This window comes from Colletotrichum godetiae (genome assembly GCF_030913485.1).
Source record: "Colletotrichum godetiae strain CBS 193.32 chromosome Unknown BDP55scaffold_4, whole genome shotgun sequence".
NCBI lineage: Eukaryota > Fungi > Ascomycota > Sordariomycetes > Glomerellales > Glomerellaceae > Colletotrichum > Colletotrichum godetiae.
The window spans coordinates 773,032-799,622 of NW_026851252.1; the positions used below are offsets into that span (position 1 = coordinate 773,032).

General features: G+C 51.8%; 9 protein-coding genes across 9 annotated transcripts; 5 read left to right on the forward strand and 4 right to left on the reverse strand.

Moving 5' to 3' along the window:
* The first annotated feature begins 3,662 nt into the window (after nucleotides 1-3,662).
* BDP55DRAFT_262814 (uncharacterized protein) lies at nucleotides 3,663-4,542 on the forward strand. The gene is made up of 3 exons (XM_060566348.1): nucleotides 3,663-3,781; nucleotides 3,949-4,070; nucleotides 4,132-4,542. Exons 1-3 carry the CDS (start codon nucleotides 3,772-3,774, stop codon nucleotides 4,528-4,530), a joined length of 531 nt encoding a protein of 176 aa, XP_060435056.1. The 5' UTR covers nucleotides 3,663-3,771; the 3' UTR covers nucleotides 4,531-4,542.
* Nucleotides 4,543-5,135: 593 nt separating this feature from the next.
* On the reverse strand, nucleotides 5,136-6,517 carry BDP55DRAFT_646799 (uncharacterized protein). The gene has a single exon (XM_060573730.1). The coding sequence runs from the start codon at nucleotides 6,324-6,326 to the stop codon at nucleotides 5,283-5,285; it is 1,044 nt and encodes a 347-aa protein (XP_060435057.1). The 5' UTR covers nucleotides 6,327-6,517; the 3' UTR covers nucleotides 5,136-5,282.
* Nucleotides 6,518-7,051: 534 nt separating this feature from the next.
* Nucleotides 7,052-9,158, reverse strand: BDP55DRAFT_690289 (amidase signature domain-containing protein; the record flags this gene model as incomplete). Its single annotated transcript, XM_060576844.1, has 8 exons — nucleotides 7,052-7,191; nucleotides 7,248-7,527; nucleotides 7,584-7,759; nucleotides 7,818-8,089; nucleotides 8,164-8,387; nucleotides 8,452-8,564; nucleotides 8,612-9,064; nucleotides 9,128-9,158. The coding sequence occupies 8 exons, from the start codon at nucleotides 9,156-9,158 to the stop codon at nucleotides 7,052-7,054; spliced, it is 1,689 nt and encodes a 562-aa protein (XP_060435058.1).
* Nucleotides 9,159-10,067: 909 nt separating this feature from the next.
* Nucleotides 10,068-11,671, forward strand: BDP55DRAFT_751131 (major facilitator superfamily domain-containing protein; the record flags this gene model as incomplete). Its single annotated transcript, XM_060580633.1, has 5 exons — nucleotides 10,068-10,169; nucleotides 10,225-10,638; nucleotides 10,711-11,012; nucleotides 11,046-11,299; nucleotides 11,361-11,671. The coding sequence occupies 5 exons, from the start codon at nucleotides 10,068-10,070 to the stop codon at nucleotides 11,669-11,671; spliced, it is 1,383 nt and encodes a 460-aa protein (XP_060435059.1).
* Nucleotides 11,672-11,747: 76 nt separating this feature from the next.
* Nucleotides 11,748-13,458, reverse strand: BDP55DRAFT_646806 (uncharacterized protein). The gene has a single exon (XM_060573731.1). It carries the CDS (start codon nucleotides 13,151-13,153, stop codon nucleotides 11,858-11,860), a length of 1,296 nt encoding a protein of 431 aa, XP_060435060.1. The 5' UTR covers nucleotides 13,154-13,458; the 3' UTR covers nucleotides 11,748-11,857.
* A 574-nt stretch (nucleotides 13,459-14,032) lies between these two features.
* Nucleotides 14,033-15,787, forward strand: BDP55DRAFT_764217 (major facilitator superfamily domain-containing protein; the record flags this gene model as incomplete). Its single annotated transcript, XM_060580916.1, has 3 exons — nucleotides 14,033-14,487; nucleotides 14,555-15,103; nucleotides 15,169-15,787. 3 exons carry the CDS (start codon nucleotides 14,033-14,035, stop codon nucleotides 15,785-15,787), a joined length of 1,623 nt encoding a protein of 540 aa, XP_060435061.1.
* Nucleotides 15,788-15,983: 196 nt separating this feature from the next.
* BDP55DRAFT_646808 (uncharacterized protein) lies at nucleotides 15,984-16,606 on the reverse strand. Its single transcript, XM_060573732.1, has one exon. The coding sequence runs from the start codon at nucleotides 16,573-16,575 to the stop codon at nucleotides 16,183-16,185; it is 393 nt and encodes a 130-aa protein (XP_060435062.1). The 5' UTR covers nucleotides 16,576-16,606; the 3' UTR covers nucleotides 15,984-16,182.
* Nucleotides 16,607-19,396: 2,790 nt separating this feature from the next.
* Nucleotides 19,397-19,941, forward strand: BDP55DRAFT_646811 (uncharacterized protein). Its single transcript, XM_060573733.1, has one exon. The coding sequence runs from the start codon at nucleotides 19,685-19,687 to the stop codon at nucleotides 19,895-19,897; it is 213 nt and encodes a 70-aa protein (XP_060435063.1). The 5' UTR covers nucleotides 19,397-19,684; the 3' UTR covers nucleotides 19,898-19,941.
* Nucleotides 19,942-20,766: 825 nt separating this feature from the next.
* Nucleotides 20,767-26,424, forward strand: BDP55DRAFT_262917 (P-loop containing nucleoside triphosphate hydrolase protein). Its single transcript, XM_060566349.1, has 6 exons — nucleotides 20,767-21,167; nucleotides 21,223-22,029; nucleotides 22,084-22,699; nucleotides 22,754-25,261; nucleotides 25,395-25,463; nucleotides 25,798-26,424. The coding sequence occupies exons 1-6, from the start codon at nucleotides 20,856-20,858 to the stop codon at nucleotides 26,130-26,132; spliced, it is 4,647 nt and encodes a 1,548-aa protein (XP_060435064.1). The 5' UTR covers nucleotides 20,767-20,855; the 3' UTR covers nucleotides 26,133-26,424.
* Nucleotides 26,425-26,591: the final 167 nt, after the last annotated feature.

Consider the following 26,591-nt stretch of genomic DNA (forward strand, 5'->3'; position numbering starts at 1 on the left):
GATTCGAATTCCCCCCCTTGCGGATGTATGATTTTGCAGAAATGAAAAGAGAAAAGGAGCCCGTTAAAAGCATTGGCGCGGCTGTCGCCAAGCGTTTGGCACCGTCGAGATTCGCGGGAAGACCAAACTTCAAAAGAACGAGGGTTCTGCCATGGAACTTGGAACACGGCTTGATGGGAGCTTTGACCGTTCGAGACAACCACACTTGTGACCTTCCACGCACGCAATCACGCTTAGATTCTCAAATTCATCCACCCAGTAAACGGTCGAGACTCATAACTACCCCCTACCTAGAACCTCTCTAGAGTCTAGAGGCTAGAGGCTATGTAGCCAAATTACCAACGGCCGGAACCCCAAACAAGGAGCTCCCCGCAACCCCCTCCCCCCGTCTTCTCCATGGTCTAACAGACCAGGGCGAAGCCATACCAAGCTCCAAAGGTGTGAGCTGGCATGAGAGTCCAAAACCGAAGCGATGGGAAATGACTGTTTTTGCTCCGTCCCGTCTCATCTTGCATAATTCTTCCGGGCTCCGGATGTGATGCTGATGATGGGCTGCGAGCCTGCGAGTGGGACAGGCAGGGGTGGAGGACATTGCGACTCATACGTCATAGCAATAAATCGAAACAGAGAGGAGCATATCCAAGGACCAAGGCCTACCCCCTTCCGCGCGAAATTCGGCTTCGCGACACTGTCCACTTTCTGTCCAGGCTCCGGGCGACTCTGATTTCATCTTCAGACAGGCGCGACAGGCTAGGGAAAACCAATTCTCGGATGCGATGGTAGAATTGGAAAGGGTTCGTGAGAGAAATATGAGATCAGCACGTTTAGGATTTGAGAAAGAGGGAGAAAAGAAAAAAAAAAGGCCGTGAGAAAGCATGATGCCTGGCGGGCTGCATTGACCTCGCCTGGCCCCCGTCAGTGCATCAAGCTTCCGGGTAAGCGTAAGAATCCTTGGCAGATCAGATTCCATGGGCAGAAAGAAAGTCTGCTCGTCTTTTTGCCTGTCAAACAACGCAAAGAAGCCCTTGGAAATAGGTGCCTCCTCTGTTTTTGACTTTTGAGTTTGAGCTGGCAGGCTGGCAGAGGCTTGTTGTAGACTTGGAGCCAAAAGATGGGACACACCTCACACTGGCTCATTGACAGGCGGGCAGGATTCTGTTCAGCTCTTTCTCAGCTGCGCCAGCTGGCAGCCTCGACAGGACCCAGCGAGAAGAAATATGTCGATCCGGGGGACCCGAAAGTTGGCTGCGAAGCTCCGCCCTCTCTCTCGCTCTCTCTCTCTCACACATAGGTATCCGTACGAATACTGTGTACACAAGCCTCATCCTCTGGGTCTCTGGTGTGTTCCATGGTGCCTCCTCCTCGTCCTTCCAGGCTTCCATTGAAGCAAGGCGTGGTGTTCTGCCGTGAGACTATGAAACGGCAGACAATCAACTGAGAGCATTGGACCAATGGACAAACGGTAGAGAACAATATTGTCTAGACGACCGCTTGTCCCTTCTCGCCCATGTCACCGTCTCTTTCTTTTCTTCCGCTTCCCTTGCATCTTTGTTCGGTGGTCCACGTTGGAGAGAGGTATTCATTAGTAACACAGTACGTACCCGTATCCGAGGTCGACGGGACTTTGGCGGTCGGTGGTTTCTCCAGTGTGGATCCCGTTAGAACGCGGGAATAGCGAGCTTTGACGAATCATATCCCTCTAATCTCTTCTCCACCTCCTGTCGATCTCCTCCTCGCCGCCGCTGCAGCGCCCCAAGTCCTTGGCCTATGGTGTCATTGCATCCGCGGGAAGGTACCTACACTACTTACCTTCATCACCCATGTCTCACCCATGGATGTCTCTTTCTTTCCGGTTGGTCTCTGCCGCAATGCCAGTCTCGCGGTCTCGCCAGGTACTTTCTCTAAAGCAATCTCCAGTTTTCTTCTTATTGTTGATGACATGTCGCGAGGTACTCCGTAATCGTTCTTGTGTTTGTTTGTTTGAACAATATGGGGACCTCGTTCTCCCCCGTCCACTACCGCCTCATCCGAACCCACAGTACGGAGTGTACATTTTGCCAATAGACCTCGCTTCTCCCGGCTGAAAACAAAACGGAAAAGCGGACTGGAAGCAGCAACAAAAAAGCGGACATGTTTCTCCGGTATTGATGTACACATGCAATTGAGCACCCAAGGATCGCATCGTACCGAGGGCTGAACGTTGTGGATATGGCTGGATAGCATTGTCATCCATCCCGTCAATGCCTCATCCTGCTGCTCCACGCTGCTGGCTGTGTACCTCCCGCGTGGCTTCCGAGCATAAACACTGCTGCTATCTTTGGGAAACCTCAAATCAAGGAGGCGTGGCTGTTGACGGACTGTAGGAGCCTAACAGCTATTAGCTACCAGTCGTGCCAGGCTACCCCCTTGATGTGGCACCCGAGCCTTGATTCTTTCACAAAAGACCAGACCGTTAGCCACGCAGAGCGCCACCGTCGTCGTAGTCCTTCTCGGCCATCGTCCTCGTAACCGTCGACCATAGGTACGGCTGCCGCTCGAGCCTAGCCACATACCCACCCACCTCTCGAACGTGGGCTAGATTCAAGTCCGTTTGGCTAAAAAGTCCGGCTTAATGTGGCGCTTATTTTTCGTTGAGAAGAGATGGGGGCGGACGACATCATTACCCATCCCAATTGGAAATGCCGCCTCTCTTTCGGGATCGGATTCTTCGACGGCTCCTGCGCGGTTTTTCTCTGCTCTGGAGTCTGAAGTCCAACTGCGTCAAGCGTGGCAGTCCAGCGTTTTGTCCTGCAGCTGCAGAGTGCCCACGGTGGTAATGTTTACTAACCACGGTGAAATCATCGCCGTAAGAAGCTCCCCTCCCCAGATTAGGTACATAGTGGCGAGGAGACTGAGAGCAGGCTTCCTAGGGATTCCTCACCTTTCCCAAGATGGAATCATGATCCCCCGGTAATCCCCAGTCTCAGACATGCAGGCTTGCCAGAGGGGCAGGTAGGGAGAGCTTTCCGCTTTGCCAATGCAGCCCGTCACGCCTGTCTGTCGGTAGTACCTACCTATGCCCACCGGTCAGCCGTGCCAACTCAGTCACCTCAGCCATAGCCTGGCCTCAATCTCATAGCTGCTCCAGCTGGCCGCCACAGATTGGACCCGGTGAGAGGAGGCAGTCGGGAAACTGCATGTTACCGCGGGGATGACGTGAGGAAGTGGGTCTTTTGTCGTTCCCCCTTTCGTCCTACGGATGCAGAGCCACAGAGCCACAGAAGCAGGCCCCGAATACCTAGAGCACACCTCCTTCGCGACTGGGAGAGTCTGGCACTTCTGGGAAGTCTGGGATATCCGAACATGGGTGCCTCCCCTCCCCAGCTTCGACCTTGGCCGGGGTACGTAGCATCAAGTCTCGGAGTGCCACCCGCGGTCCGCTAGACTAGCACCAACCTAACCTACATAGTAACCAAGTACCTCCTTAGCCTCCATGGAACTGACCTCCACCCCCTGGTTCCGCCTCTTGGCCAAACGAATGGAGGCGAAAACGGGAGAAAGGAATCCCATCATCGCACCGCCCGAGACGAGGAGTACCTCCCCATGCCTACCAAAACACACCAACGCGCCAAGTATACGTTGTGCTAGGCTTGCGTGCCCGGCGTCTGGTGGAGGATTCTTGTGGTGGTGCCTGGCTTCTCTCGGCGCAATGGGGGAGGGGTGTGGGTGTGTGGTCTGTACGTGAATGACGAACGGTCCATTGGGGGGCAGGGGGGCGTGAGATGATGAGAGATGAAGAGAGGTGAGTGAGAGAACGAACGGGGACAGGCGGGCTAGGCTTGGCCCTCTCGCTCCTGTCTGGATGGTCTCATCAGAAGATATATAAGACCTCTGTCCATCAGCCCATCTTCCAGTCGTCTCCCTTCCCTCCACTCCATCCAATCAACCCAATCTTATACAAGTATCCAGTCTTCGATTACCCAATACCTAATTCAATAACTTCAATCTTTAACACCAAACCCAACAACTTCAAATCAGCCAAAATGCGTTTCTCCGCCGCCACCGTCTTCGCCCTGGTCTCCTTGGTTGCCGTAAGTTGATACCATCCTCACCAATGACCTCTAACCAACATGCTTACAAACTTCCACGCAGGCCCAGGACGCTTCCTCCACCACCCCCGCCGTCCCCGGCGCCTCCCAGGTCAGCTCCCTCATCGGCTCTGCCTCAAGCGCCCTCGCCTCTGAGGCCTCTTCCATCCTGAGCGGTGCCTCCTCCGCCGCCGGCGCCGCTTCCTCGGCCATCGCCTCCATCACCTCCTCCGCTGGCGCCGAGGCCTCTTCCCTGAGCGAGGCCCTCACCTCCGCCACCGACGCCGCCGGCTCCGCTTCCATCTCCTCCAAGATCGCCTCCGTCTCCAGCAAGGCTGCCTCCGCCGCCTCCAGTGTTGCCTCTGCTCAGAGCACCTCTGCCCCTGGCGCTGCCCCCGCCCAGACTGCTGCCGTTGCTCTCGGTGCCCTCTTCGGTGGTGCCGCTCTCGTTGCCAACTTGTAAATTATGGGATATAAAAGACTATGATCACGGGAAACATGGCTTAGCGGAAACGATTGGATTCTCCGGTGCGTGGTAAAGGTTACTACACAGCATTGTTTGGGCTTTTTTGGGATTATCAGAGATATGAAGATGTAATACCAGTACGAATTGTACATCAATCAACATCAATTGTATATTCAACAACAGATTTTTCACGCCGTGAACGTATGCCTCTTGCGCAGTGAAACATTTATGCCTTGGAAGTAGACTACGCGAACTATCATCGTCTCAGAGCGCGTTGCTTTAGTGGGCGGCAAATTTAATCTCCTCCTATCTCAGTTTAGCTATCACACGGCGTGGCTGTTGTCGTTGGGGAATAAGATGCAATACGGGATTGTTTGATACCCCGAAAAGATGGCGCTTTGCTCCAACAGATTCAGGTCGCAGCAAGCTACGCTTGTCCTGCACCATGATTCGTATCCGCACCATGCACATCTACTAGTGCAAACGCCGTAGCCAGTCACCCTCCAGATGAGGCAAGCCCTGGTAAGGCAAGCAATGGTGCATATCAGCTCCCGCCACACTGCCTCGCCCAGTGTTTCACCGTTTGAAAAGCAAAGTGGAACATACGATTGCTTTCGATCGTGATCGCACCCAGGCTTCCTGAGACAGTCAAACAACGCGTGCCTAAAACTCTTTTACTATTTCTCATTGCGCCGTCTAATAATCTGATGGTCGAAGGAAGGGCTGTGTTGGGCACAAACTGTTCTCAACTACGCCTTCGACCGGGTATCTGCCCATAACTTATCAATGATTTGGAAAATTGCCGTAATATCCTTCATGACCGCGTCGTCCACCTGTCCGCCAAGCTTCTGCTGCATCTTGTCAGGATGCCACCGTACGCGCTCCTCGCGTAGCTTTGCAGCAAACTCCTTCTCGCCAATGTCCTCCAGCCCGAGCCCGTTGACAATAAACCGTCGGACTTCCTTTTCGTTGATGTCTCGCCGTTGACCGCTTTCTACAGGCCAGGGGATCTTGTCCACGTTGTTGGCCCACTCTGACCAGCCTCGCGCGTAGTCTTCCCAGAGTTGGACCCAGGCTCTCTTCTTACGCCGCTCCTCTCCGCGGCGCAAACTTCGCTCCATATCCTCTTGCAGCTTCCTGTTGACCTTCTCCTCTTCCTTTTTGCGTTTCCGTGCTTCTTCCCGGCGGGCCCTCTCTTCTATTAAGCCTTGGTGTGTCTTCTCCCACATCTTCTGCCTGACATGCTGGGAGTATTCTTCGTCCGTCATCCGCTCTAGCTCGCCCTCTGGGCCTGGGCGCTCGTTGGAGTAGACGTGTATCGGCTGCCCGTAGACGCCCTGCCAGTATGCCGCGCCCTCGTCGTCCGCCATCGCATCAAAGAGGGACTCGCGGAACGCGGCATCCGGGTCGAGAGCCTGGGGTTCGTAGGGGTTCGGTGGTGTCGGGGATCGTGATCGTCTGCGATGTCGCCGGCTGCTTTGGTGGTGGCGGCGGTGGCGGTACTCCGAGCGGGACTCGTCATCGTCAGCGTCTGGATCGTGCCCGCGGTCGCGATCGCGGTGACGATGCGATCGGCTCGACTTTGAATGTTTGGATTTTAATCGGATGCGGGATGATCTAGGTCGCAGGTTTTCGCCGTCGCCTGTTTCTGCCCGCGCTTCTGCGTCTGCGTCTCTTGTTGGATCAGGCGACGACTTGCGCTCAGTTGGCTCTGGTGTGTTCTCGTGACTCTCGCCAGGATTGACAGACGAAAGGATGTGTCGCCGTCGCGGCGATACTGGCGAACTGGTCATCGCGAAGTTTTCGCCAGCACGCGGTGACCAGATAATCTGTCGAAAGGACACTTGTCGCTAGTTTGTAGTTGTATGCAGTTCGGAGCAAGCAGTTGGTGGAGGGGTCGGTCTGAGTTGACCGTTGACGTCGTCGGATTTTAGCTTATCTTATCTCGTGCGGTATTGATGATTTCCTGCTTGCGGGTCTTGGCATCCCGCGTGCCTGGGTCATTCCTGCCACTCCTGCGAGATAAGGTTAAATCCACCGATAGCCCGCCTTCCCCGGACAAGGAAGGCAGGTACCTTTCCCTTCGTATCTTGAGGCTCAGCGGACTGCAACGTCGTCTATCTTATCAAGCTAAAGTGAGTGTACAGATAAGGTAGGCAGGCACCTTACTCTGCACGACACTTGCCTGACGTTTGTGTCCTGACACCACTCGCGGGGGAAAACACCAACATGCCCGCTCACGATATCTGCTCCAAGGGGTCCGATATCATCGCTCATCTTTTTCCACTATAGAACACTGCCGTAACTCGAGGATTCCCTTCGATTCACGCGACAGCGGTGACAAAGCATCAGCTCATCGTCTTCACCTCCGCAAGGTGCAATCAGATAGGCAGATACCAGACAGACGGTCATGGGCAAGATGGAAGAGACATTTGTGAGTTTTCATCTCTTGCTTGCCTCGTAGTAGCCAGGCTCTCATTAGCTTCGGTAAAGTGATGATTTTCAGACTACTGCATTGTTATGTGCGCTTCTCGAAACTTTTTTTCACCTCCAGAACATCCTTCACAACTTTGGCGACGGAGACACACTTTTCCTCGCCATACTTTCCTCCAATAATCTGCACACCAACCGGCATGCCGCGAATCAGATCAAAATCATCTACGGCGTATCAGAATACACAGACTTTTGTGGATCGTGATTGGGGAAATACTCACACAGCTGATAGTTCATCTCGTCGCTCTCATTCCATGGGACATGATCTGACCATTGCCGGCTCGATGCACTACTGCTTTCAGCTCGCATAACGGGGATCGTTAAGGCTGCATAATCAAGCCAGTTCCAGTGCGATGTATATCCGACGTGAGGCTTTGACCCGGCCCACACTCTGGGTCTCTTCCCAACCCAGGGTGCCACCGGCGTAATGAGGGCGTCAATACCCGCGTCATTCCAGCGCTTGAGGTAGTCTTTCTCATATCTGAGCTTCTTGGCAGCCAGCTGTACAACTTCAGTTAGTCGAGGAGTGCGCGTCATATGCACTTGGGTTGACTTACATCGCGAGACTCTGCAACCGAGAGTATGTCCTTCTCGGTTCCAACGAGAAGCCCTTTCACTAGCGGCTCTCCGCTGGCCTCACTCAGCTTCCTGTGGATTTCACCGCCATCAGCGAATGTGGCGGTTACCCAACCCTTGCAAGCTTCAGCATGAGAGGTGGGATCCCATTCGATCACTGCATACATATGTGTTAGCATGTAGGCACATTAGAACAAGCACTGTGCAGCACTTACAACTATGTCCTGCAGCCTTGAGGCTATCAACAACAGCCAGTATCGCCATTTCAATAGGCGGCTGTACACGGACGATATTGTCATTGATGTAATACCCGATCTTGAGGGGCCTGTCAGGCTTGGCCGCGAGCTCCTTGCGCCACGGAATGGGCAGCAAAGTCGGATCCTGTCGCCAGGGCTCACAAGATAAGATGCCATCCATAAAGGTTTCTATCGTCGAGAGGCTGGAAGCCAGAGGACCTGCCACCGGAGGTGCAAGAAACTCCCATTTGCTGCCGCGCCACTCTTGTCAGTCAACGATACTTCCAAGACACAAACGATTGAACCCTGCGGGGAAGTGACTTACCTCGACTCATCGAACGGTATTCGCCCAACAGTCGGTTTCAATCCGTACAATCCTTGCAGAACTGCCGGAATACGTATGGAGCCGCCGGTGTCTGTCCCGACCCCGACCAGGCTACCATGACAACCTATGAGTGCCGCTTCACCACCCGAGCTGCCACCAGAGATCAGCTCGCGGTTGAGAGAGTTCAAAGATTGCTTGAAAACATGGTTGTATGAGTCCGAAAGCTAACGTTCTAATTAAACCACGATCTTTTGAAAGTGCACGATGTGCAAGGACGTAAAATCTCACCATGAGAGCCTGCGCAATATTCGTCTTGACAAAAGGCACAGCGCCTTGAGCGATGAGAACGTCTGTTAAGACGCCGTTTGATTTCGCTGGCTTCCCAATGAGTCCGACCCAGCCTTAACATTGTTAGTATCGCACTGAAATCCTGCATCTGACAGCTTACCGATGGTAGAGTCGACTCCTTTGACATCAAATATGTCCTTGAGGGATACCGGGAGTCCATGCAAAGGCCCAACTACCGAGCCTGTCCGCTCCAGATGGTCATCTAGGGCCCTGGCTCGCTCGAGTGCCTCTGCAAACATGATCTCCGTGCAACATCCCACCAGCTGCTGAGCTATGGCTGCTCGCTTCGCGAATGCCTTGAGGACTTGAACAGCGCTCAGTTTTCGAGTTGCGATCTGCTCGAGCAAGACTCGAACATCCTCAATCTCCGTACAAGCAAGGTCTTCCGCTGTCAAAAGCCCAGAGAAACGAAGGAAAGCGTCCGTGTCTTTGGGTGGAGGAGCAGCTTGGTCGATACGCCATTCAATGGGAATAGCGGCGTATTGCTCTGCTCGCTTCTGCGCAGCACTTAGTTTCCATGGCGGTTTCGATGTTTGTGCATCGATCACAGCATCTGCTGGAAGCCATCCTGTAGGACAGCCACGATCTGAGGTCGATGGCTGGTCTTGCATCTTACGTAAATCGTCAGCCTGACTTTGAGGGATCATTGCCGGGTAGAGTTGAATTATGAATCAAACAAGCCTATGTGAGGTGCGTTCAATCATGCTTGATACCAAACTGTTTATTAGTAGTGGCAGGCTTATCGTACAACTGACCCATACCCACATCCTTGTCGTGTATCTTCGTCGTATGTCTTCCGCACTCGGGGGGTAAAGCAAGTAGGCTATCTGATTTCGACTTCATTGCCACATTTGGTACGAGATGAATCAACCAGAAGAGGAAAGCAATCTATGGAAAAGGCCCAGCCTTTCAGAGGACTGCCTACCGAAACACAGCAGGTATCTCATGATAAAGGTGATAGGTGGACCAATCCACATCGATTATACGATAAGAAAACATTCAATAAAAGGTACCTGAACCGAATCCCCAAAGGCGCGATAAGGTGACGACATGGCATGTCAGAGCATCTTAGCACATCTCAAAGCAAAACCTGACGGAAGTTATGACAAATTCAAAATTGCCAGCCCACCTTCAGAAAGACATCTTAGCCCAACCTCGCATGGATATTTGATTGTAGAGATATGTTAGTCGTCGCTTCATACGGATAAGTTTGCCGGTCAGCACCCCAAATGCCGTATCGAGTAGTGTCCTTACGGCTCAACGACTCTCATCCTTGAACCTCTCCACGAACCCACTTTTACTCGGCTGGAGGCATTGCCGAATGAGGAAGGGAATCTAAATCAAGGGCAACTGGGAGACATGATAGAACTTCTGTGGCTTTCCTGTTTCCCGAGTGGAATTAATATTGGAAATCAACAGCACTAGAGATGTTCGAAAGTTCGCGAATAGTGACCTGAATCATGGTTCTACTCACTCCCTCAAATAAAAGCATTGGGCGTCTTGATGTCAATAGCCACCATGTCATTTCTCAGATACTGAAAGAAAGCATACCCACGATGCTTGATGACCCCGAAAACATGCTGAGTTGCGGGCTTGACGAGCACAATGCCGTGACCCCACGCACCAATGCCAATTTTCATCCACGTGACTGGCCAAATGTAGTATACGATTCCCTTTCCGAGCATTATATCCATACTAACACTATCTGCGCAGTGGAGGAAGATACTTGTCATCATTACTGGCTTGCTCATGGTCATGCACAGCACCATCAGCTCCTCGTTACCCGGCAATGCAGGCAACTCGATAAGATTGGCTTTCCCGGAGACAACAGACCTCCGGTTGGTTCTTCCGGTATCCATTTACCTCGTTGGATTCGTACTAGGGCCAGCTTTTCTTGGGCCAATGAGTGAGGTCAAAGGTCGCAGGCCTGTATTACTCGCTACCTTTGTCCTCTACATTATCTTCACACTTGCGTGTGCTCTTGCACCTTCCTTTCCGGCGCTGCTGGTGTTCCGGCTGCTCTATGGGACGAATGCTGCTGCCCCTGTCGCCATCGTTGGAGGTGTCTACGCAGACATGTACTCAACCCCACGTGAGCGTGGCTGGTGCATTGCATTGCTGATGGCCGTAAGTGTTATTCCCCAAGTGATGTTGCTTACCATCACGAGCTATCTACATCTGCTTACTTGGGTATCTCAGGTCACCAATCTCGGACCATGTCTGGGGCCTATCATCACAGGTTGTGTCTCTCCCATTTCATGGCGTTGGTCGTACTGGGTTAGTCTGATCCTGGCCGGATCAACACTCCCTCTCGTTCTTTGGCTACCGGAGACTTCTGTTCCGGTCCTCCAAGAAAAGGGGATTTTAGACGCTAACCACGGCTGTCCGGAAACTGATCTGGGTTCCTCTGGATCAGAAATCAAGAAGGGGACTGGGCGCCACCTCTCTCTGGCTACATTCACGAAATCATTTCCAATGTTGTTCTCAGAGAGCATCTTGATGTTCACATGCCTCTAACTGAGCTTCGTTTACAGCATCTTCTACCTGTATCTTCAGGCATACCCGGTCATATTCCAAGGCTCGGATAGTATCTACAAGCTCAGCACTCGGACCACTGGCCTGGCATTCTTGCCAATTGGGGTCGGGGCTCTTCTGTCTGGCGTTTTTTATGTGCTCTGGGATATATACCTTGAAAGAAGTCTCAAATTTGGAAAGCCATGGACAAAGAAGGAGGAAATGCGGCGTTTGCCACTTGCTTGCGCTGGTGGACCCATCTTCGTGGTTGCCAGTGTTCTGGCTTGGCTGGACTTGTCGGTCGGACATACACTGGGTTGTCCCTGCTCTCTCAGGCATTCTCTTTGGCATAGGATTTGTGAGGATCTTCATTGCCATGTTGAATTATATCACGGACGCCTATGCGATTTATGCGGCCTCTGCGCATGGCGTGGCTTCGACGTGTCGAAGCATCTTTGGCGCTTTGCTGCCTCTTGCTGGCAGGAGAATGTACAAGACGTTGGGTGTCGGATGGGCGAGCACTCTTCTCGGTATCTGTGGACTGTTTCTAGCGGCCGTACCATTTGTGTTCATCAAGTACGGCCCTAGTATTCGTTCAAGAAGCAAGTTTGCTAGAGAAATACAAGAGGCAAAACATAGGGGCTAAATATGTAATCCAGAAGTACGGTGGGTTATGATTGCAATTAAAATGCTGTCAAGTAACAATATCCACCCTGAGATCCCTCTGATAAGTGACATTCGGTTTACTTGCGTGATAACCGCCAAGCCAGACTATCAATACCGTAAGCTGATACCACTTACCCCTACAGCTACCTAAAGTGGCTATGTAGACTCAACGATCAGTCCTATACATACGCTCGCCGCTGGGGTATATTGGATCTTCCAGAGAATTGCATATCTCCCAGTACCTTTGGGCAATCTTAGAATGATGCGAAGACTGGGAAAGACGGCCAACTATGAAAGCAGCAAATGGCAAATGACGATACTTCGCCGATTTCGCCGGTATAGCCTGTAGGATGTCGCAGATCCGGTCTGCCAGTTCATGCATGATAGCTTCAAAGCTGGTCTTTTTCACACTGAACTCCGCTTCATAGATTGCCATTACCGTGGAGTATCTCCAAGCGTCCCGCAGAAGGTCTCCGTGATCGTGACTACCACGTGATGTCTTGAGCAGCTGTTTCGTTGCAGCAACGTACAGGTCAGGGTGCCTCGATTCGCATTCGAAGCCCTCCTTCACGATTGGTGTGAATATTTGAAATACGTCTTTTGGACAGCCCACAAGCTCAAACAGATTATCTTCCATAAAATCTCGATGCCAATCCTCAAATATTAGTCCTCGATCTCGCCTAATCATCAACCCGGTAATATCGTACCAGCAAAGAAGAGATACAACCTCCTGAAGACCATTAATTTCAGAGCAGAGCTCTGCAAAACGTTCAGGTGCCGGGCTATGCAGGTCGAGAACCGCCCTAGCTCCTCTCAGATGCCGCGACCAGGCTGCGAAGGGTTCCTTGTAGACGTCGATGAAGGCAAAGGTGGCGATCCCGAAGATGGCTTTGATCCCCTCTTGGTCCACAGATTGAAGGAGTGCCTCTACAGCAGCAGTATGACACAAGGCATATTCCACATGCGACTCATCGTCCACGGGAATGGTCTGTGTCATTCGCTTCCATGCAAAATACCATATGCTGGACAGAGAATCGTGGGTTCTGGCATTGCCTTGTTGCTGGGCGTCGGTCTGAATATGATCCATCTTCTGACGAAAGTGATTAAGATACTTGAAATAATGAGTGGTCCAGTTCGAATCATCGACTTCAACTTGCTTATATTTCGAGGGTATATTCCGCATAGATGCCGTCGCGCAAGGTTGATTATCGATCAAAATTGGGCTGGCGGTCAAAGGCCGGTGGTCTGGAACCTTGGGAGGCGGCACGTTCGTGGAATGAGATGCCCTCCAAACAACTCGTTGCTTGTAGCCCTCGCAGGGCACATCATGGCTGATACACTGTCCGCAGCTCGGCCGGTTCAAGTCGCATTTGACGCCGCGGGCCTTGCAGGTCGCGCAATCCCGATCGTGGCGAATGCCGCGGGGCCTCCCACGTCCCTTTTTCTCCAGAGTTTGAGACATTTCGTGATTAGGAAGTGGTCAAGGTTCAAAATCGCCCAAATGGGAAAGCAACCAAAGAGCAAGGTGATGTTGACCTCATACGGTAGATAAAGGGAGACGGTCTGAAAAGATATTTGGTAAAGTCTCAGGAAATGTAGAAACACAAGTCACGGAAACAATTGCCTCCGTTGTTCAAACAGGCATGAGTTGAGCTCAATGGCAACAAGGTGGGGCGCCACTCAATTGTCGCATGAATAGCGGCATTGCATATCGGGCGCGTTCTACTTAGTAGCCAGGTTGAATTAACCTTATTTAGGAAAGTAATCAAATCAGCTGGTAAGCTTAAGAATCCATAAGCGCTTTTAGACTGTTCTCCAACCCATCATGCCATCCTATCAATCGACAATTGCCAGAATGTCAGGGTGATTAGGTTGGTTGCCTAATTAGGAAGGGTATCAAACAGCCCTAGGCTGGGAATCTGGGACGACCATCCTCCCTGATCAAGGCTCTAAGCAAGACTGTTGTAAGAATCCTTACCATCTGCGTCTTTCAGTCATGTCATATCCCCTTAATCCAGTGTGAGAATGGCAACCACGATACGGTGATCTGGTTCAGAGATAAGGACTTGGCACCCAAGACTGGATCCGTGAAGTAGTACCAGGGCTCGCGAAGCTGTCACAACAGTCCGTATCTTTTGTCTAATCTCCTATCTTGAATTGAATTTGCGATATAATGACCCAAAAGATGGAATGACCAACTTCAAAGATAAGAACTTGGCCGGGGAAAGTCAGAATCGCACCATTATAGACAGAGCCGGAGGCCGCAAGAATATGATCGAAATAGGAGGACTATTCAGACCCGATAACTTCCGAACCCAAGCAACTTATTACTACCGAAATCATGGAAAACGGCGTCGACTCTGGCATGCGAGCACTTCCACCAGGAACCGTTCATCTCCTCCACACCGACAGCCACGGTGCCGGGGCCGACGAAGTCATCCTTGTGCCACAGCCATCCAAACACCCAGATAACCCACTGAATTGGTCAAAAAGCCGCAAGACTATTCATATTTGTCTCATCTACTTATACACCTTTACGTGTGGTTACGGTGGCACCGCCACATACTCTGTTTTGACCGACATTTCTCGAGACACCAACATCACCTTGACCCAACTCAACCTCGGCACCGGCTTGATCTTTCTGCTAGCCGGATGGGGAAACTGCTTTTGGCAACCTCTGGCACTCACGTTTGGTCGCAGACCAGTCTTCCTCGCCAGCCTTCTCGGCTGTCTGATCATATCAGAATGGACCGCTTGGACCGATTCCTTTGCTGCGTGGACTGCGGGCCGTATCCTGTACGGGTTCTTCGTCGGGCCTTGTGAGGTTCTTCGTCGGGCCTTGTGAGGTTCTTCCTGAGATCAGCATTCCCGACACGTTTTTTGCGCACGAGCGCGGAGCATACGTCGGCATCTACTCGATGGTTTTGCAAGGAAGCAACTTTTTCGCCCCCTTTGTGTCGGGATTTATCAACGACGCACTCGGGTGGCAATGGGTTCAGCACGTTTGCGCCATCTTCTTTGCTTTGAATCTCATATTGGCCTTGTTCTTCCAGGAAGAGTCCATGTTTGAGAGACAGACTGCTGAAGTAGACGTTGATCCGCCATCGAATGAAGAGCCTAGGCATTCCGACACGGCTAGAGTTGGGAACTCGCCCGTCATTCAGACCACCGTCGATACTCGTGAACCTGCGGACGATGAAAAAGCAACGTCAACTGGAATCGCCAATAACAGAGATGAGTCTATGGGAGAAACTTACACGGTCAAATCCTATCGCCAAAAGCAGGCATTGTATACCCGCAGTGGTCTCACCTTCAAGCAATGCTTGCGCATCGCATATCGGCCAATCTTCATCTTCTTCCAGTTTCCCTGCATTGCATGGGCGGGACTACAATATGGGTTCACAAACGCCTGGTATGTTGACCAACTGATCTATTTCAATGACTCGGCTTAGGCTCAAAGTCTGACATAGTTACTAGGTATTCCGTTTACAACGCCACTGCATCCTCGATACTTTCATCGCAGCCTTATTCATATCGTGCATCAATGGTAGGCGTTACCTACCTTGCTCCACTTCTCGGGGCTTTGATCGGCGGTTACGTCTCAGGCCCGGTATCAGATTCCTTCAGCATGAGGTTGGCACGCCGGAACAAGGGATTTCGCGAGCCAGAGCACCGTTTGTGGGGAATGTCGTTGACTGCAATCATCTTGCCGCTAGGACTACTGTTATGGGGAGTCGGAGCTGCCTTTTCGCTGCCCATAGGTGTCCTGATGCTGGGATCCGTTTTCTGCGGCTTTGGGATTGTGACTGGAGGGACGTATTCCATCACGTATTCGGTTGATGCCTTCAAGGAGATTGCTGGCGAGTCAATCGTTTCACTCATCTTGTGTCGCAATACGCTCACCTTTGGGTTCAGCTATGCCATCACGCCTTGGATCGATGGTGCAGGATTGCAGAAAACGTTTATCGTGGTTGCAATCATCTCTTTCTTGACGGGTGTGTCGTTCCTGATCATTATCTGGAAAGGGAAGCAGCTGCGCATATTTTCGGAAGCTAGGTATTGGAGATATGCGGCAATGCAAGTTGTGAAGCACTAAGAGTATAATCCAACGCTACTTTGGGATTACATCAGAACAAGAGGGAACATGTAAGGGTCTTGTAGAATCATGGCGTACCGTACGGTTGTTAGCCCAAGGCAGAACTTGGTACTGAAATAAGTAGCAAGGGCACACATAGCATCAACTTTAGAATGAACTATTTAGCTGCTGCGCTCTACTAATGCTTTCCCTAACGATGAAGTATGACTGACACGCTCAAGACTAGATATCCAGTGATGAAGCGATATACATTGCTTGGCGAAGAAAGGAAATCCCAGTGGATATCACAGATATGGTGGCGCCGAACTGCAACCTACTATTAGTATTACCTAAAACCTGCTCACACTCATTTCCGGTGTTATCTTGGACTACTCCAGATCGAACTCGCGGGCAATTCACAAGCTCTGAAGCAACGCCTGAAAGGCATCATCGGCCCTAGACTCTTCCATGGCGTCAATGATACCTTCCAGTCGCTGCTTCAAGGCGTTGCTAGCTTGAGCCAGCATCCATTCTCCCGCCTTCCTGGGAATCCACGGCGGCAGTGAACAAGGAACCCAATCTTTGTGGGTCTCGCTTCCCCAGATGGGCTGGGTACGGCGGCGGTGGTGGTAGTAGAAGTACTGGAGAAGGTGAGTGCAGGAAGGACAGCATAGCCTACTCGAAGGCATGATGGCAATGCCGTCCTGAAATAGATCCGTGACCTCGTTTTCCGGGAGGATCATGCCGCTGTTTATCGAAGCTGGACTGAGGTTGTCTCTGACTCTGGCGAGGAGCTGCAAGCAGAGCATCGTACCTTCGCAGTGGTATCCGCCACTGAAATAGGTACTGTCGAAGTTGTACTCGCCTATCATGAGATTGGTGCTCTTTGTTTTCGAGTTGATCCATTCTAGGATCTCTCTCAGGGGTTCAGGGTGCCCTGGGTCTTCTTCGCCAGCAGAACCGAATTCTTCATCTAGAAGCTTTCTGATGGATGTCATCTTATGGTCGTCATATTCTGAACTGACTTCGATCAGATGAAATTCGCCCTTTCTCATGATATGCGACATGTACTCCCTCCAGTTTGGCTCCTCACAGATTTCCACCCTGTCAAGTTCGACATGTGCGGAGGTATCCCTGAGAACGAGACGCAGGTAGTTGACGGCTCCATTTGCCCAATCATCTTGTGAAAGCTCAGCCAATTTGACGAGATCTGAGGAGTATTCTGGATTCCCCTTGTCGAGTCGTTCTTCAGCCTCCAATGCCCCCGAAAAGTCTTCGACGGTGTCGTCCGAGGAACTAGATTCGGTGTCTGAAGTTGAGGTCTCCTCGTTGAAGAGGTCGGAGTCATTCCGACAAAGTTCACGTTCTAGCCATTTGAAATGATGAGGCAGTATCTTATTGAACCCGAGGCGAAGCTGGGACAGGTGATGTGTCCAATCAGATAACTGTACAGCGGCACGTTGGAGGCTAGAAACGTCGGGCTCTGTGGATCCAATACCTAAGAGGATATCGGTCTTTCTGCGGTGGCAATCCCACTTTTGCTTCAACAAGTCTTCGACTGCTATAGCCAATCCATCGAGAAGGCGTGTGATGATGTGGTGGAAGGTCACTCTCCCAGTAGCATCATACCATGCCGCACCTATTCTTGGATAGTTTTCAAGTTTGGGGTCTCGTCGATGTTGTTGGAGGAAGTTCACGACAATTCTCAAAATATGATTTTGACACCGTGTGAGAGGTTTTACCGGCGGAAGGGAACGGTCCTCAAAGGCCCATCTACAATAGGAGATGTCCTGGGTGAGAATGGTGTAGAATTTCCTGTTCAAAGCCGGCTTAGCAGCCTCTCTTCTCGTTTCTAGAGACTCTCTGCCCTTTCCACAAACGCTTGGGCGACTTTGAAACAATCGATTGTGAATCTTCTCACAGCTCAGAATGGCAAGGTAGTCGAGTAAGTTTTCGGCAGGAATGTCCAGTTCGTCGTTAGTCTGAGCTATGCGAGTCTGCCTCAGCATGCCAACGAGGCTATCCACGTGTACCGAGAACGTTATCCTCGACCGCAGCTTCCCATCTTCGGCCGTCTTCTCGATCATGTCAACGTAATACTGCGCTGCTGCATCCGGACACGGCGGAAGCACTTTGCCCGTTAGTTGTGTCTTTCTGCACAGCAGTTGGCTCTGGCGAGTCTCCCTGGATGCAGTCTGGGATGCCGTTGCATGTGCGGGAACGTTGCCTAAGACAACAACGCGTGGGGGTTTTGTACGGTCTCCAATGTTGAAAATAGTGGTAGCGACCTCATTCTTGTATGGGATGAGTTGGGCGAAGGCGAACAAGTAAGGGTAAGCATCGGAAGACAAGGTCCCCTTTCCACCCCTGAGAAGGCCTAGACTGGACGGGTACTCGATGGGCAAGTCATTTGTTAAAGACAGAATTTGGGTGAGCGTACGGTACCTTAGTAATTCTTCTCGCGAGAGGAAGTCCATTATTGTTGTTGCTTTAGACAGTTGTCGTGAACGAAGACGGCGCGGACAAAGACGGTTGTTGGATTATTGGCGAAACTTGTGTAAAGTCCAGGTGTAAATCAGGTAGTTGAAAGGCGAGCGGGAGAGATTTCTGGATTTTCTTCGGTGACACCAGAGATCGACGGCAGTGTCTATTGGGAAAAGAAAGCGAGGGGAACAGGGGAACAAGTAACCTTAAATGGACACCATCCGTAGATCCTGTATAGTTTTGTTCGCCCTTGCAACTAAGTTCTGGAGATATATTCGAAGACCAGGAAGACAAGGAAAATGAAAGCCGTGAAAGACGCGGGACTCGGACAAAGTCATTGTACACGACCAGCTTTCAACGTGATCTGATGCCGCCAATCATACCATTGTTCTCATCTATTCGAATCTTGTTGTCAAGGACCAAAAGGCACAAGTCAATGTTTTTCACGATAATGGATGAGTACCCGTGAGGCGCGGCTCGGGAGATGACATGAATGTTTTGCTCAAGACACACTTTGGGATCTTTTCCTCGGTAGGAATCAGCGTCAATCCATAGTCAAGTCCATAGATGTCTCCAGAGGCTATTTCCCATACCCCTTGGTGGAACGGCAGGTTCGAACTTTTGGGGAAACGAAGATGCGTTTCCCACTCTGCTGGCATAATGGAACTCGTGTGGTCGAAGCCATCAGCCTCGATTCAATAATGACCCAAAGTTGGGTTGACTGAGAAAGACTCCCTTATGTTGCCACGGATAGAACATCGGCCCCGATTGCGCTGATAGCTGCAAGCTGACTCGGCCACGAAGTGCTCTAGAGAGCCGTGGAACCTCCAAAGCTTCTTTTTGGAGGGTATGGGATGAGGCCATACACATTGCGGTGCCGGACAGCAAGGTACGGCCCGGCGTGGTAGGGTGAGCGTGGGGGCATCTTCTCTCTCGAGATTGTTTAAAAGCCTGACACTTCTGGTTGCAGGTGGTCAATTGCCCCGCGAAAACGCCGCGAAACGGGGTAAGACATGTTTGATCCGCAACGGGTTCTATTAGATTCCATCGCTGCTCTGGAACCAGGTATCGACTGTATCCCATCAACTGCTAGATGGCGTCGATACATAGGTACGTACTTTAATAGCGAATACTTGTAGTCTAATTATCCGACCTTAAATCCCTTATATTTGCCTATGAATAATCTCGAAATAGAGCAAAACTAGAGAAAGACTGAAGACGGATGTAGTGACGCCATCTAGCAGTTCATGGGATACGAAAAGCGAAACCTTTTGGATGGCATTGGACTTCTTGAGCCCGCCGTTCCAGAGAATGCAAAACAAGTGTGTGTTGATTGACCTCGTGATTCCGGACTCACCAAACCTAGGCTGGCAAAAGACTTTAGGAAGGTAGGCAGATTAGCTGCCCGGCGGAGGAGCGCTCGGTGGCGTCGTGATGTGGCTCTCCAGCCAGATGGGAGTGTCAGTAGTCACCACATCCGGAAACCATGATAACCATGTCCGTTTGAATGTTTCATGGTTGGGCATGAGTCGCGGGAAACAGAGGGCGGTTGAAACTCGCGACGAGCGCATCGCGATAAACGCGAAAGAGTTGTCTACAGAGCCAAAGGTTTCACGGAACTCTGAATGTCACGGATCGGGGAAATAACAAAAGCAATGTTGCATGCAACGTCCCGCAATGTGTTTCTGTCTTGGCCATCCGGGGAAACAAAGCTTGTGAGTTGTGACACCTCAGTCTCCCAATGCTTGCTTATGTAAGGTGAGCTACCAGAGCTACGGTAAAAGCTCCGCTATCGCATCCTTTCTGCAGACGAAGGACCCAAGGTGAAGTAGGATGCGGTAAGCGGTGCACGCAATATACGGCAATACGCGGCACTTGGTGCCGGACTGAGCTATCCGAGCGTCTTATCTGAGAGAGTGAGATGCAAGACGCTGACACGCGCGACCCTCGTTTACAGGGAACATGTCCCCTACTCCATGATAGTAGCGAGTGATGGCCCTGCGAGCACTGAGTTGTGCATGCATCGGAGGTACCGGACATGTATCGCGAAAAAGCCGAATGCGGGACAAGGCTACAATGCAGGTCGTCATAGCTCCCCACCTTTCCGTGAGCTAAACTGCGGTGAGCCCTGTGGTTGGGTAAGCCGCGGGTGGCTCTCCGAACCCGAAAATGTGTGAGACACCAGTGACTGTGATTGTGAGGTGCCAGGTGCTTCTTTCCCCAGGGCCCAGCGCCCAAAAGCTGACAAACCGTGCAGCGGACTTGTGGAGGGCAGCAGCGTCACTCGCACTCTGGAACCACAAGAGCAAGACCGACCCGCCTCCACCACACCTCTCCGTCTACTTCACGGTACGTCGCATGCATTTGCTCCGACTCGGTCGTCCGCCTTCAAAACTTTTCCCACGTCGCCAGCGTCGCCCCCGTGACAATTCCCTGATTCCTCTTCTGGTGTACACGTCGGATTGCACTGCTCGATAATCCCGATCAGTCCAAATCACCCCTACGAGACGCCCCACGACCGACCGATAACTCTCCTCCCGAATAGTAGCTTCACTCTAGCATGCGTTAACAGGCGGGTTGGGGGAACCGCAGAAGACCAATTGCCATGGATTACTCCGACTACTCGCCGCAGCGCATTCTGCACACGGGCTCGTTCACCGGATTCCATCGCCTGGGACAGCTCGGTAGCAATTATCTTTCTGCGACTGCAGAGATCAAGCAACCGCTATGCGGTAACGAAGAGGGCTGGGGTCCGCTGAGCCCTATTCGATATGACTTTACACCCTGCTTCATCGATGTTTGGATTGCCTCAGTCGCAGCATTTGGTCTCGTCTTTGGATCCTTGGCCATTGTATGGCTCATTCAACGCAGAAAACCTTCCGATGCGCCGAAGGACTGGCATTTTTGGGTTAAGCAGGTGAGTGCTCTCTTATCTTGTTTCTGACTCCGGAGCTGACCAGCCGCCCCTCCAGACACTTCTCGGATTGATCATTGCCGACGTAACAGTACAACTCGCTTTACAAATTGTCAGCTACCCCGACGTCTGGTTTGGCGACTTCCGATTTTGGACAACAGCTGCGACAATCCTATCTCTGGGCGTTGTCTTTGCCATTCAATGGCTCGAGCATGCGCGCCTGCGTAACCCCAACGGCGTCGTCCTCTTCTACTGGCTCTTCCTCTTGATCGCATACGCAGTCAAGCTCCGATCCTTGATTTCTCAGCAGCTCTACGAGACCAGCCCAGCCTACTTTATCACTTATACTGTCGGCTTCGGCCTCTCGATAGCTGAATTCCTGGTCGAGTGGCTGTGGCCAAGAAAGGTCAGCGCATACGAGGCTCTGATCGACGAGGAAGAATGCCCCATTGAATATGCCACTGTATTCTCTCAGTTGACATTCTCCTGGATGACGCCTCTGATGCGCTATGGATACAAGAAGTACTTGACTGAAGATGAACTTTGGGGGCTCGCTCAGCAAGACCAGACCAAGAACACTGGCGAGGCGTTCAACAAAGCTTGGGAGTACGAACTGAAGCACCGCAAGAACCCATCTCTGTGGCTGGCCATGTTCCGTGCCTACGGCGGTCCGTACGCCATCGCTGCGCTCTTCAAGGCTGTCAACGATGTTACGCAATATCTTCAGCCACAACTTCTGAAGTACCTTATTGCATTCATAGATTCCTATGACTCTAAGAATGATGACAAGGAGCAACCTCCGATCAAGGGTGCTTCCATTGCCTTGGCAATGTTTGCGTGCGCCGTTTTGCAAACTTCCATGATTGTGAGTTCCGTATCTTAGTAGTAGGCAAGACGCAGCTCCGCTAACACCCACCAGCATCAATACTTCCAGCTAGCATTCGTCACCGGAATGCGGATCAAGGGTGGTTTGGCATCGGCCATCTACAAGAAATCAATGAGACTGTCCAATGAGGGACGCGCGTCCAAGTCGACTGGCGATATTGTGAACTACATGGCCGTGGATGCCCAGCGTCTACAGGATCTGACCCAATTCGCCCAGCAGGTCTGGTCCGCTCCCTTCCAGATCATTATCTGCATGGTGTCATTGTACCAACTTGTTGGCTGGTCAATGCTTGCTGGTATTGGTGTCATGATTATCATGATGCCTGCACATGGTTTCATTGCCAGAATCATGAGGAACTTGCAAAAAGAGCAAATGAAGAACAAGGATAAGAGGAGTCGCCTAATCAACGAGATCATCAACAACATGAAGAGCATCAAGCTTTACGCTTGGGGTTCTGCTTTCATGAACAAGCTGAACTTCGTCCGCAATGATCTCGAGCTCAAGAATCTTCGCAAGATTGGAGCAACCCAAGCTTTCGCCAACTTCACATGGAGTACTGCTCCATTTTTTGTGTCTTGTTCCACGTTTGCCGTGTTCGTTATGACGCAAGATAAGCCGCTGACCACTGAGATTGTCTTCCCCGCGCTCGGTAAGTTATGCCGTTCATCTACTCAAGTACTAAGCGCTGACTTTTGTGACATAGCTCTGTTCAACCTGCTCACATTCCCCTTGGCGGTTCTGCCCATGGTCATTACCTCTATCGTCGAAGCGAGTGTCGCTGTCGGCCGTTTGACCTCCTTCCTCACAGCCGAAGAGATCCAGCCCGATGCGATTACAATCAAGCCGGCGCCTGAAGAGATGGGAGAGGAAACCGTTATCATCCGGAACGGAACCTTCTCCTGGAACCGTCATGAAGACAAGGAGGCCCTCAAGGATATTGACTTCACAGCCTACAAGGGAGAACTCTCTTGCGTTGTCGGTAGAGTTGGCGCTGGCAAGTCTTCATTCTTGCAGAGCGTCCTGGGCGATCTTTGGAAAGTCGGGGGTCAAGTTGAAGTCCATGGAACCACGGCTTATGTCGCACAGGGATCTTGGATCCTTAATGCTACTGTGAAGGAGAACATCATCTTTGGCTACAGATACGACCCCGATTTCTATGAAAAGACCATCAAGGCTTGCGCTCTCGTCGACGACTTTGCCCAGCTTCCCGATGGCGACGAAACGGTTGTGGGTGAAAGAGGTATCTCCCTGAGTGGTGGACAGAAGGCGCGTGTGGCTTTGGCTCGCGCCGTCTACGCCAGAGCAGATATCTACCTTCTGGATGACGTCTTGTCAGCCGTAGACTCTCACGTTGGAAGACACATCATCGAGAATGTACTCGGTCCCAGAGGTCTTTTGAACACAAAGACCAGAATCCTCGCCACAAACGCCATTGCCGTGCTCACGGAGGCCAGCTACATCACTATGATCAGAGAAGGCGAGATTGTCGAGCGTGGAACGTACAAACAACTCGTGGCGATGAAGGGCATGGTGAACGATCTCATCAAGACTGCCGGCCAGGATTCAGGCCCTTCTTCTTCGGCCAACTCCAGTGGCTCCAGCAGTGAAACGTCTACAATCATCGAAGCCGAGGGCAGCAGTCAAGAAAAGGCTGAGTTGGAAGAGGCTCAGGAGCAGCTTCCTGAGATGGAACCTATCAAGACCGGCGTTTCAGTGAAGAACAAGAAACGATCTTCGAGCATGGCAACGCTGCGCCGCGCTAGCACCGCCAGCTTCCGGGGACCTCGGGGCAAGCTCACTGATGAGGAAGTCGCCGGCAGCAAGTCCAAGCAAACTAAGGAGCATATTGAACAAGGAAAGGTCAAGTGGAATGTGTACATTGAGTATGCCAAGAACAGCAACCTTATTGCTGTCGCCATCTACATGGGTGCTCTGCTGGCTTCTCAAACGGCCAACATTGGTGGCTCTGTGTGGCTCAAGACATGGTCAGAGCAAAACGCAAAATCACACACCAACGACCATGTGGGCTACTATATCGGGATTTACTTCGCCTTCGGCATCGGCTCTTCCCTTTTGACTGTCATCCAAACTCTCATCCTGTGGATTTTCTGCTCAATTGAGGCGTCAAGGAAGCTGCATGAACGTATGGCCAACGCCATTTTCAGATCGCCCATGTCATTCTTCGACACTACACCTACTGGTCGCATCCTCAACAGATTCTCCAGTGACATTTACAGGGTCGACGAGGTCCTCGCCAGGACCTTCAACATGCTGTTCGTCAATGCTGCTCGGTCGGGCTTCACTTTGGCTGTCATCTCGATTACGACTCCTCCGTTCGCCGCCTTCATCATTCCAATTACTCTGATCTACTACTGGATCCAGCGATACTACTTGCGCACTTCTCGCGAGCTCAAGAGACTTGACAGCGTAACCCGAAGTCCTGTATACGCCCACTTCCAAGAATCGCTCGGAGGAATTTCGACGATCCGAGCGTACCGCCAACAGCAGAGGTTTGAACTGGAGAACGAGTGGCGTGTCGATGCCAACCTCAAAGCTTATTTCCCATCTATCAGCGCGAATCGTTGGCTTGCGGTCCGTCTTGAGTTCATTGGTGGTATCGTCATTCTTGCGGCTGCCGGACTAGCCGTCGGCACAGTCGCGAACCACATTCCCTTGAGCGCTGGTCTTGTCGGTCTGGCCATGTCTTACGCTCTGCAAATCACAACATCGCTCAACTGGATCGTGCGCCAGACCGTCGAGGTTGAGACAAACATTGTGTCAGTTGAGCGCGTTCTCGAATATGCTCGCCTGCCGAGCGAAGCCCCCGAAATCATCAAGAGCAATCGCCCACCTGTCGCCTGGCCGTCCAAGGGCTCTCTTGAGTTCAAGAACTACAGCACCCGGTACCGCGAGGGCCTGGACAACGTGCTGAAGAACATCAACTTGGATATCAAGACTCACGAAAAGATCGGCGTAGTTGGACGGACGGGAGCTGGCAAGTCATCGTTGACCCTCGCTCTGTTCCGCATCATCGAGCCGACTGCTGGCCACATCAGCATTGATCAGATCAACACATCTTCCATCGGGTTGCTAGACCTGCGTAGAAGACTGGCCATTATTCCACAAGATGCAGCGCTATTCGAGGGCACCATCCGGGATAACTTGGATCCCGCCAACGTGCATGATGACACTGAGCTGTGGAGCGTATTGGGTAAGTAATACAGGTGGACGGTTACCCCCCTCACCGACCATTTTGTCATCTATCCCCCGCCCACGCCTACCGGAGAGGGTGCTTCTGCCCCTCCACCCTCAAATATTGGAGCTAATGCGTAGCACTGTCACAGAACACGCCCGACTAAAGGACCACGTTACAAGCATGGAAGGCGGCCTAGACGCAAAGGTCAACGAAGGAGGTGAGTCACGGCTTATGCTTTCCATTCGCTTTCTGTCGGCTCTACTCTTGGGTCATCCAACATCAGTCCCCGCGGCTCTTTGCAGTTGTGTACAACGGGACTCTGGCGGACGTCGAGGTGCTGCGTTGGACTCAAAGTATACAGCATCACCGTCATCTTTCACATGCATACATCGCTCCTTTAAGAGTCCCCTGCATGATCTCCCACGCATGCAGTCAAAGTCTCGTGCAAGCTCATCTTCACTCTGCCTACCATGTTTTCTCGTTGCTTTGCCGATGTTTGACTATCGATAAGCCGCATACTTGGATAGTGATGCTGACTCATTCGCGCGTAGGTTCCAACCTCTCACAGGGTCAGCGGCAGCTCGTGTCGCTCGCCCGTGCTATGCTGACGCCTTCCAACATCCTCGTGCTGGACGAGGCAACCGCGGCCGTCGACGTCGAGACAGACGCCATGCTGCAGACTACTCTGCGTTCGCCAATGTTTGCCAACCGTACCATCATCACCGTAGCTCACCGCATCAACACCATCCTCGACAGCGACCGCGTCGTCGTACTAGACAAGGGCGCGGTGGTGGAGTTTGACACACCGCAGGCACTCATCAAGAAGCAGGGTGTCTTTTACGGATTGGTGAAGCAGGCTGGTCTCGACACCTCGGAGTCCTCGTAGAAAAGAGGACGAAGACGGTGCACAGCAGCTTGTGTGACGACCTAAGAAAATCTCGGCGAATGGAAAAGTGGTGACGGCAGCGGCGGCGGCGGGCAAGAGAATAAGACCGTGTAGTCTACTGTGTAACTACACCGAGTTGTTTTCCCTCTTTGATCTAAAATGTGTAGGCTGCTCAAAGCCCAGAGCGAGAGGTGGAAGCGGGTGGTAGCGTGGATTGGAATGCATTGTCGGCATCTGTAGATTTACTCAAAGAGACTTTGCATCTACTTGAACTGTACCGCTATAGTACAATGTGACATTTCTGCCCGTTACGTTGGGCGAGGTCGCTATTGTCTGACAGTGATAGCAGACCGTTGGTGTGTCTTATTCCCTCCCGGTCGCGCAGCGGCTCTCTGCCTGCACTCTCTCGCCGGGGAGACAGCCCAACCCAAGAAACGTTGATTTGCCTCACTCTTCGTC

Bases quoted from the DNA above. Each gene is read 5' to 3' on its own strand.
- BDP55DRAFT_262814 (XM_060566348.1), top strand. The intron at 4,071-4,131 runs GTAAGTTGATAC...ACTTCCACGCAG, and splicing joins CCCTGGTCTCCTTGGTTGCC to GCCCAGGACGCTTCCTCCAC.
- BDP55DRAFT_646799 (XM_060573730.1), bottom strand. From the start codon at position 6,326: ATGACCAGTTCGCCAGTATCGCCGCGACGGCGACACATCCTTTCGTCT.
- BDP55DRAFT_646806 (XM_060573731.1), bottom strand. From the start codon at position 13,153: ATGTCTCAAACTCTGGAGAAAAAGGGACGTGGGAGGCCCCGCGGCATT.
- BDP55DRAFT_646808 (XM_060573732.1), bottom strand. From the start codon at position 16,575: ATGCTCTGCTTGCAGCTCCTCGCCAGAGTCAGAGACAACCTCAGTCCA.
- BDP55DRAFT_646811 (XM_060573733.1), top strand. From the start codon at position 19,685: ATGTGGCTCTCCAGCCAGATGGGAGTGTCAGTAGTCACCACATCCGGA.
- BDP55DRAFT_262917 (XM_060566349.1), top strand. From the start codon at position 20,856: ATGGATTACTCCGACTACTCGCCGCAGCGCATTCTGCACACGGGCTCG. The intron at 22,700-22,753 runs GTAAGTTATGCC...TTTGTGACATAG, and splicing joins GATTGTCTTCCCCGCGCTCG to CTCTGTTCAACCTGCTCACA. The intron at 25,464-25,797 runs GTGAGTCACGGC...ATTCGCGCGTAG, and splicing joins CGCAAAGGTCAACGAAGGAG to GTTCCAACCTCTCACAGGGT.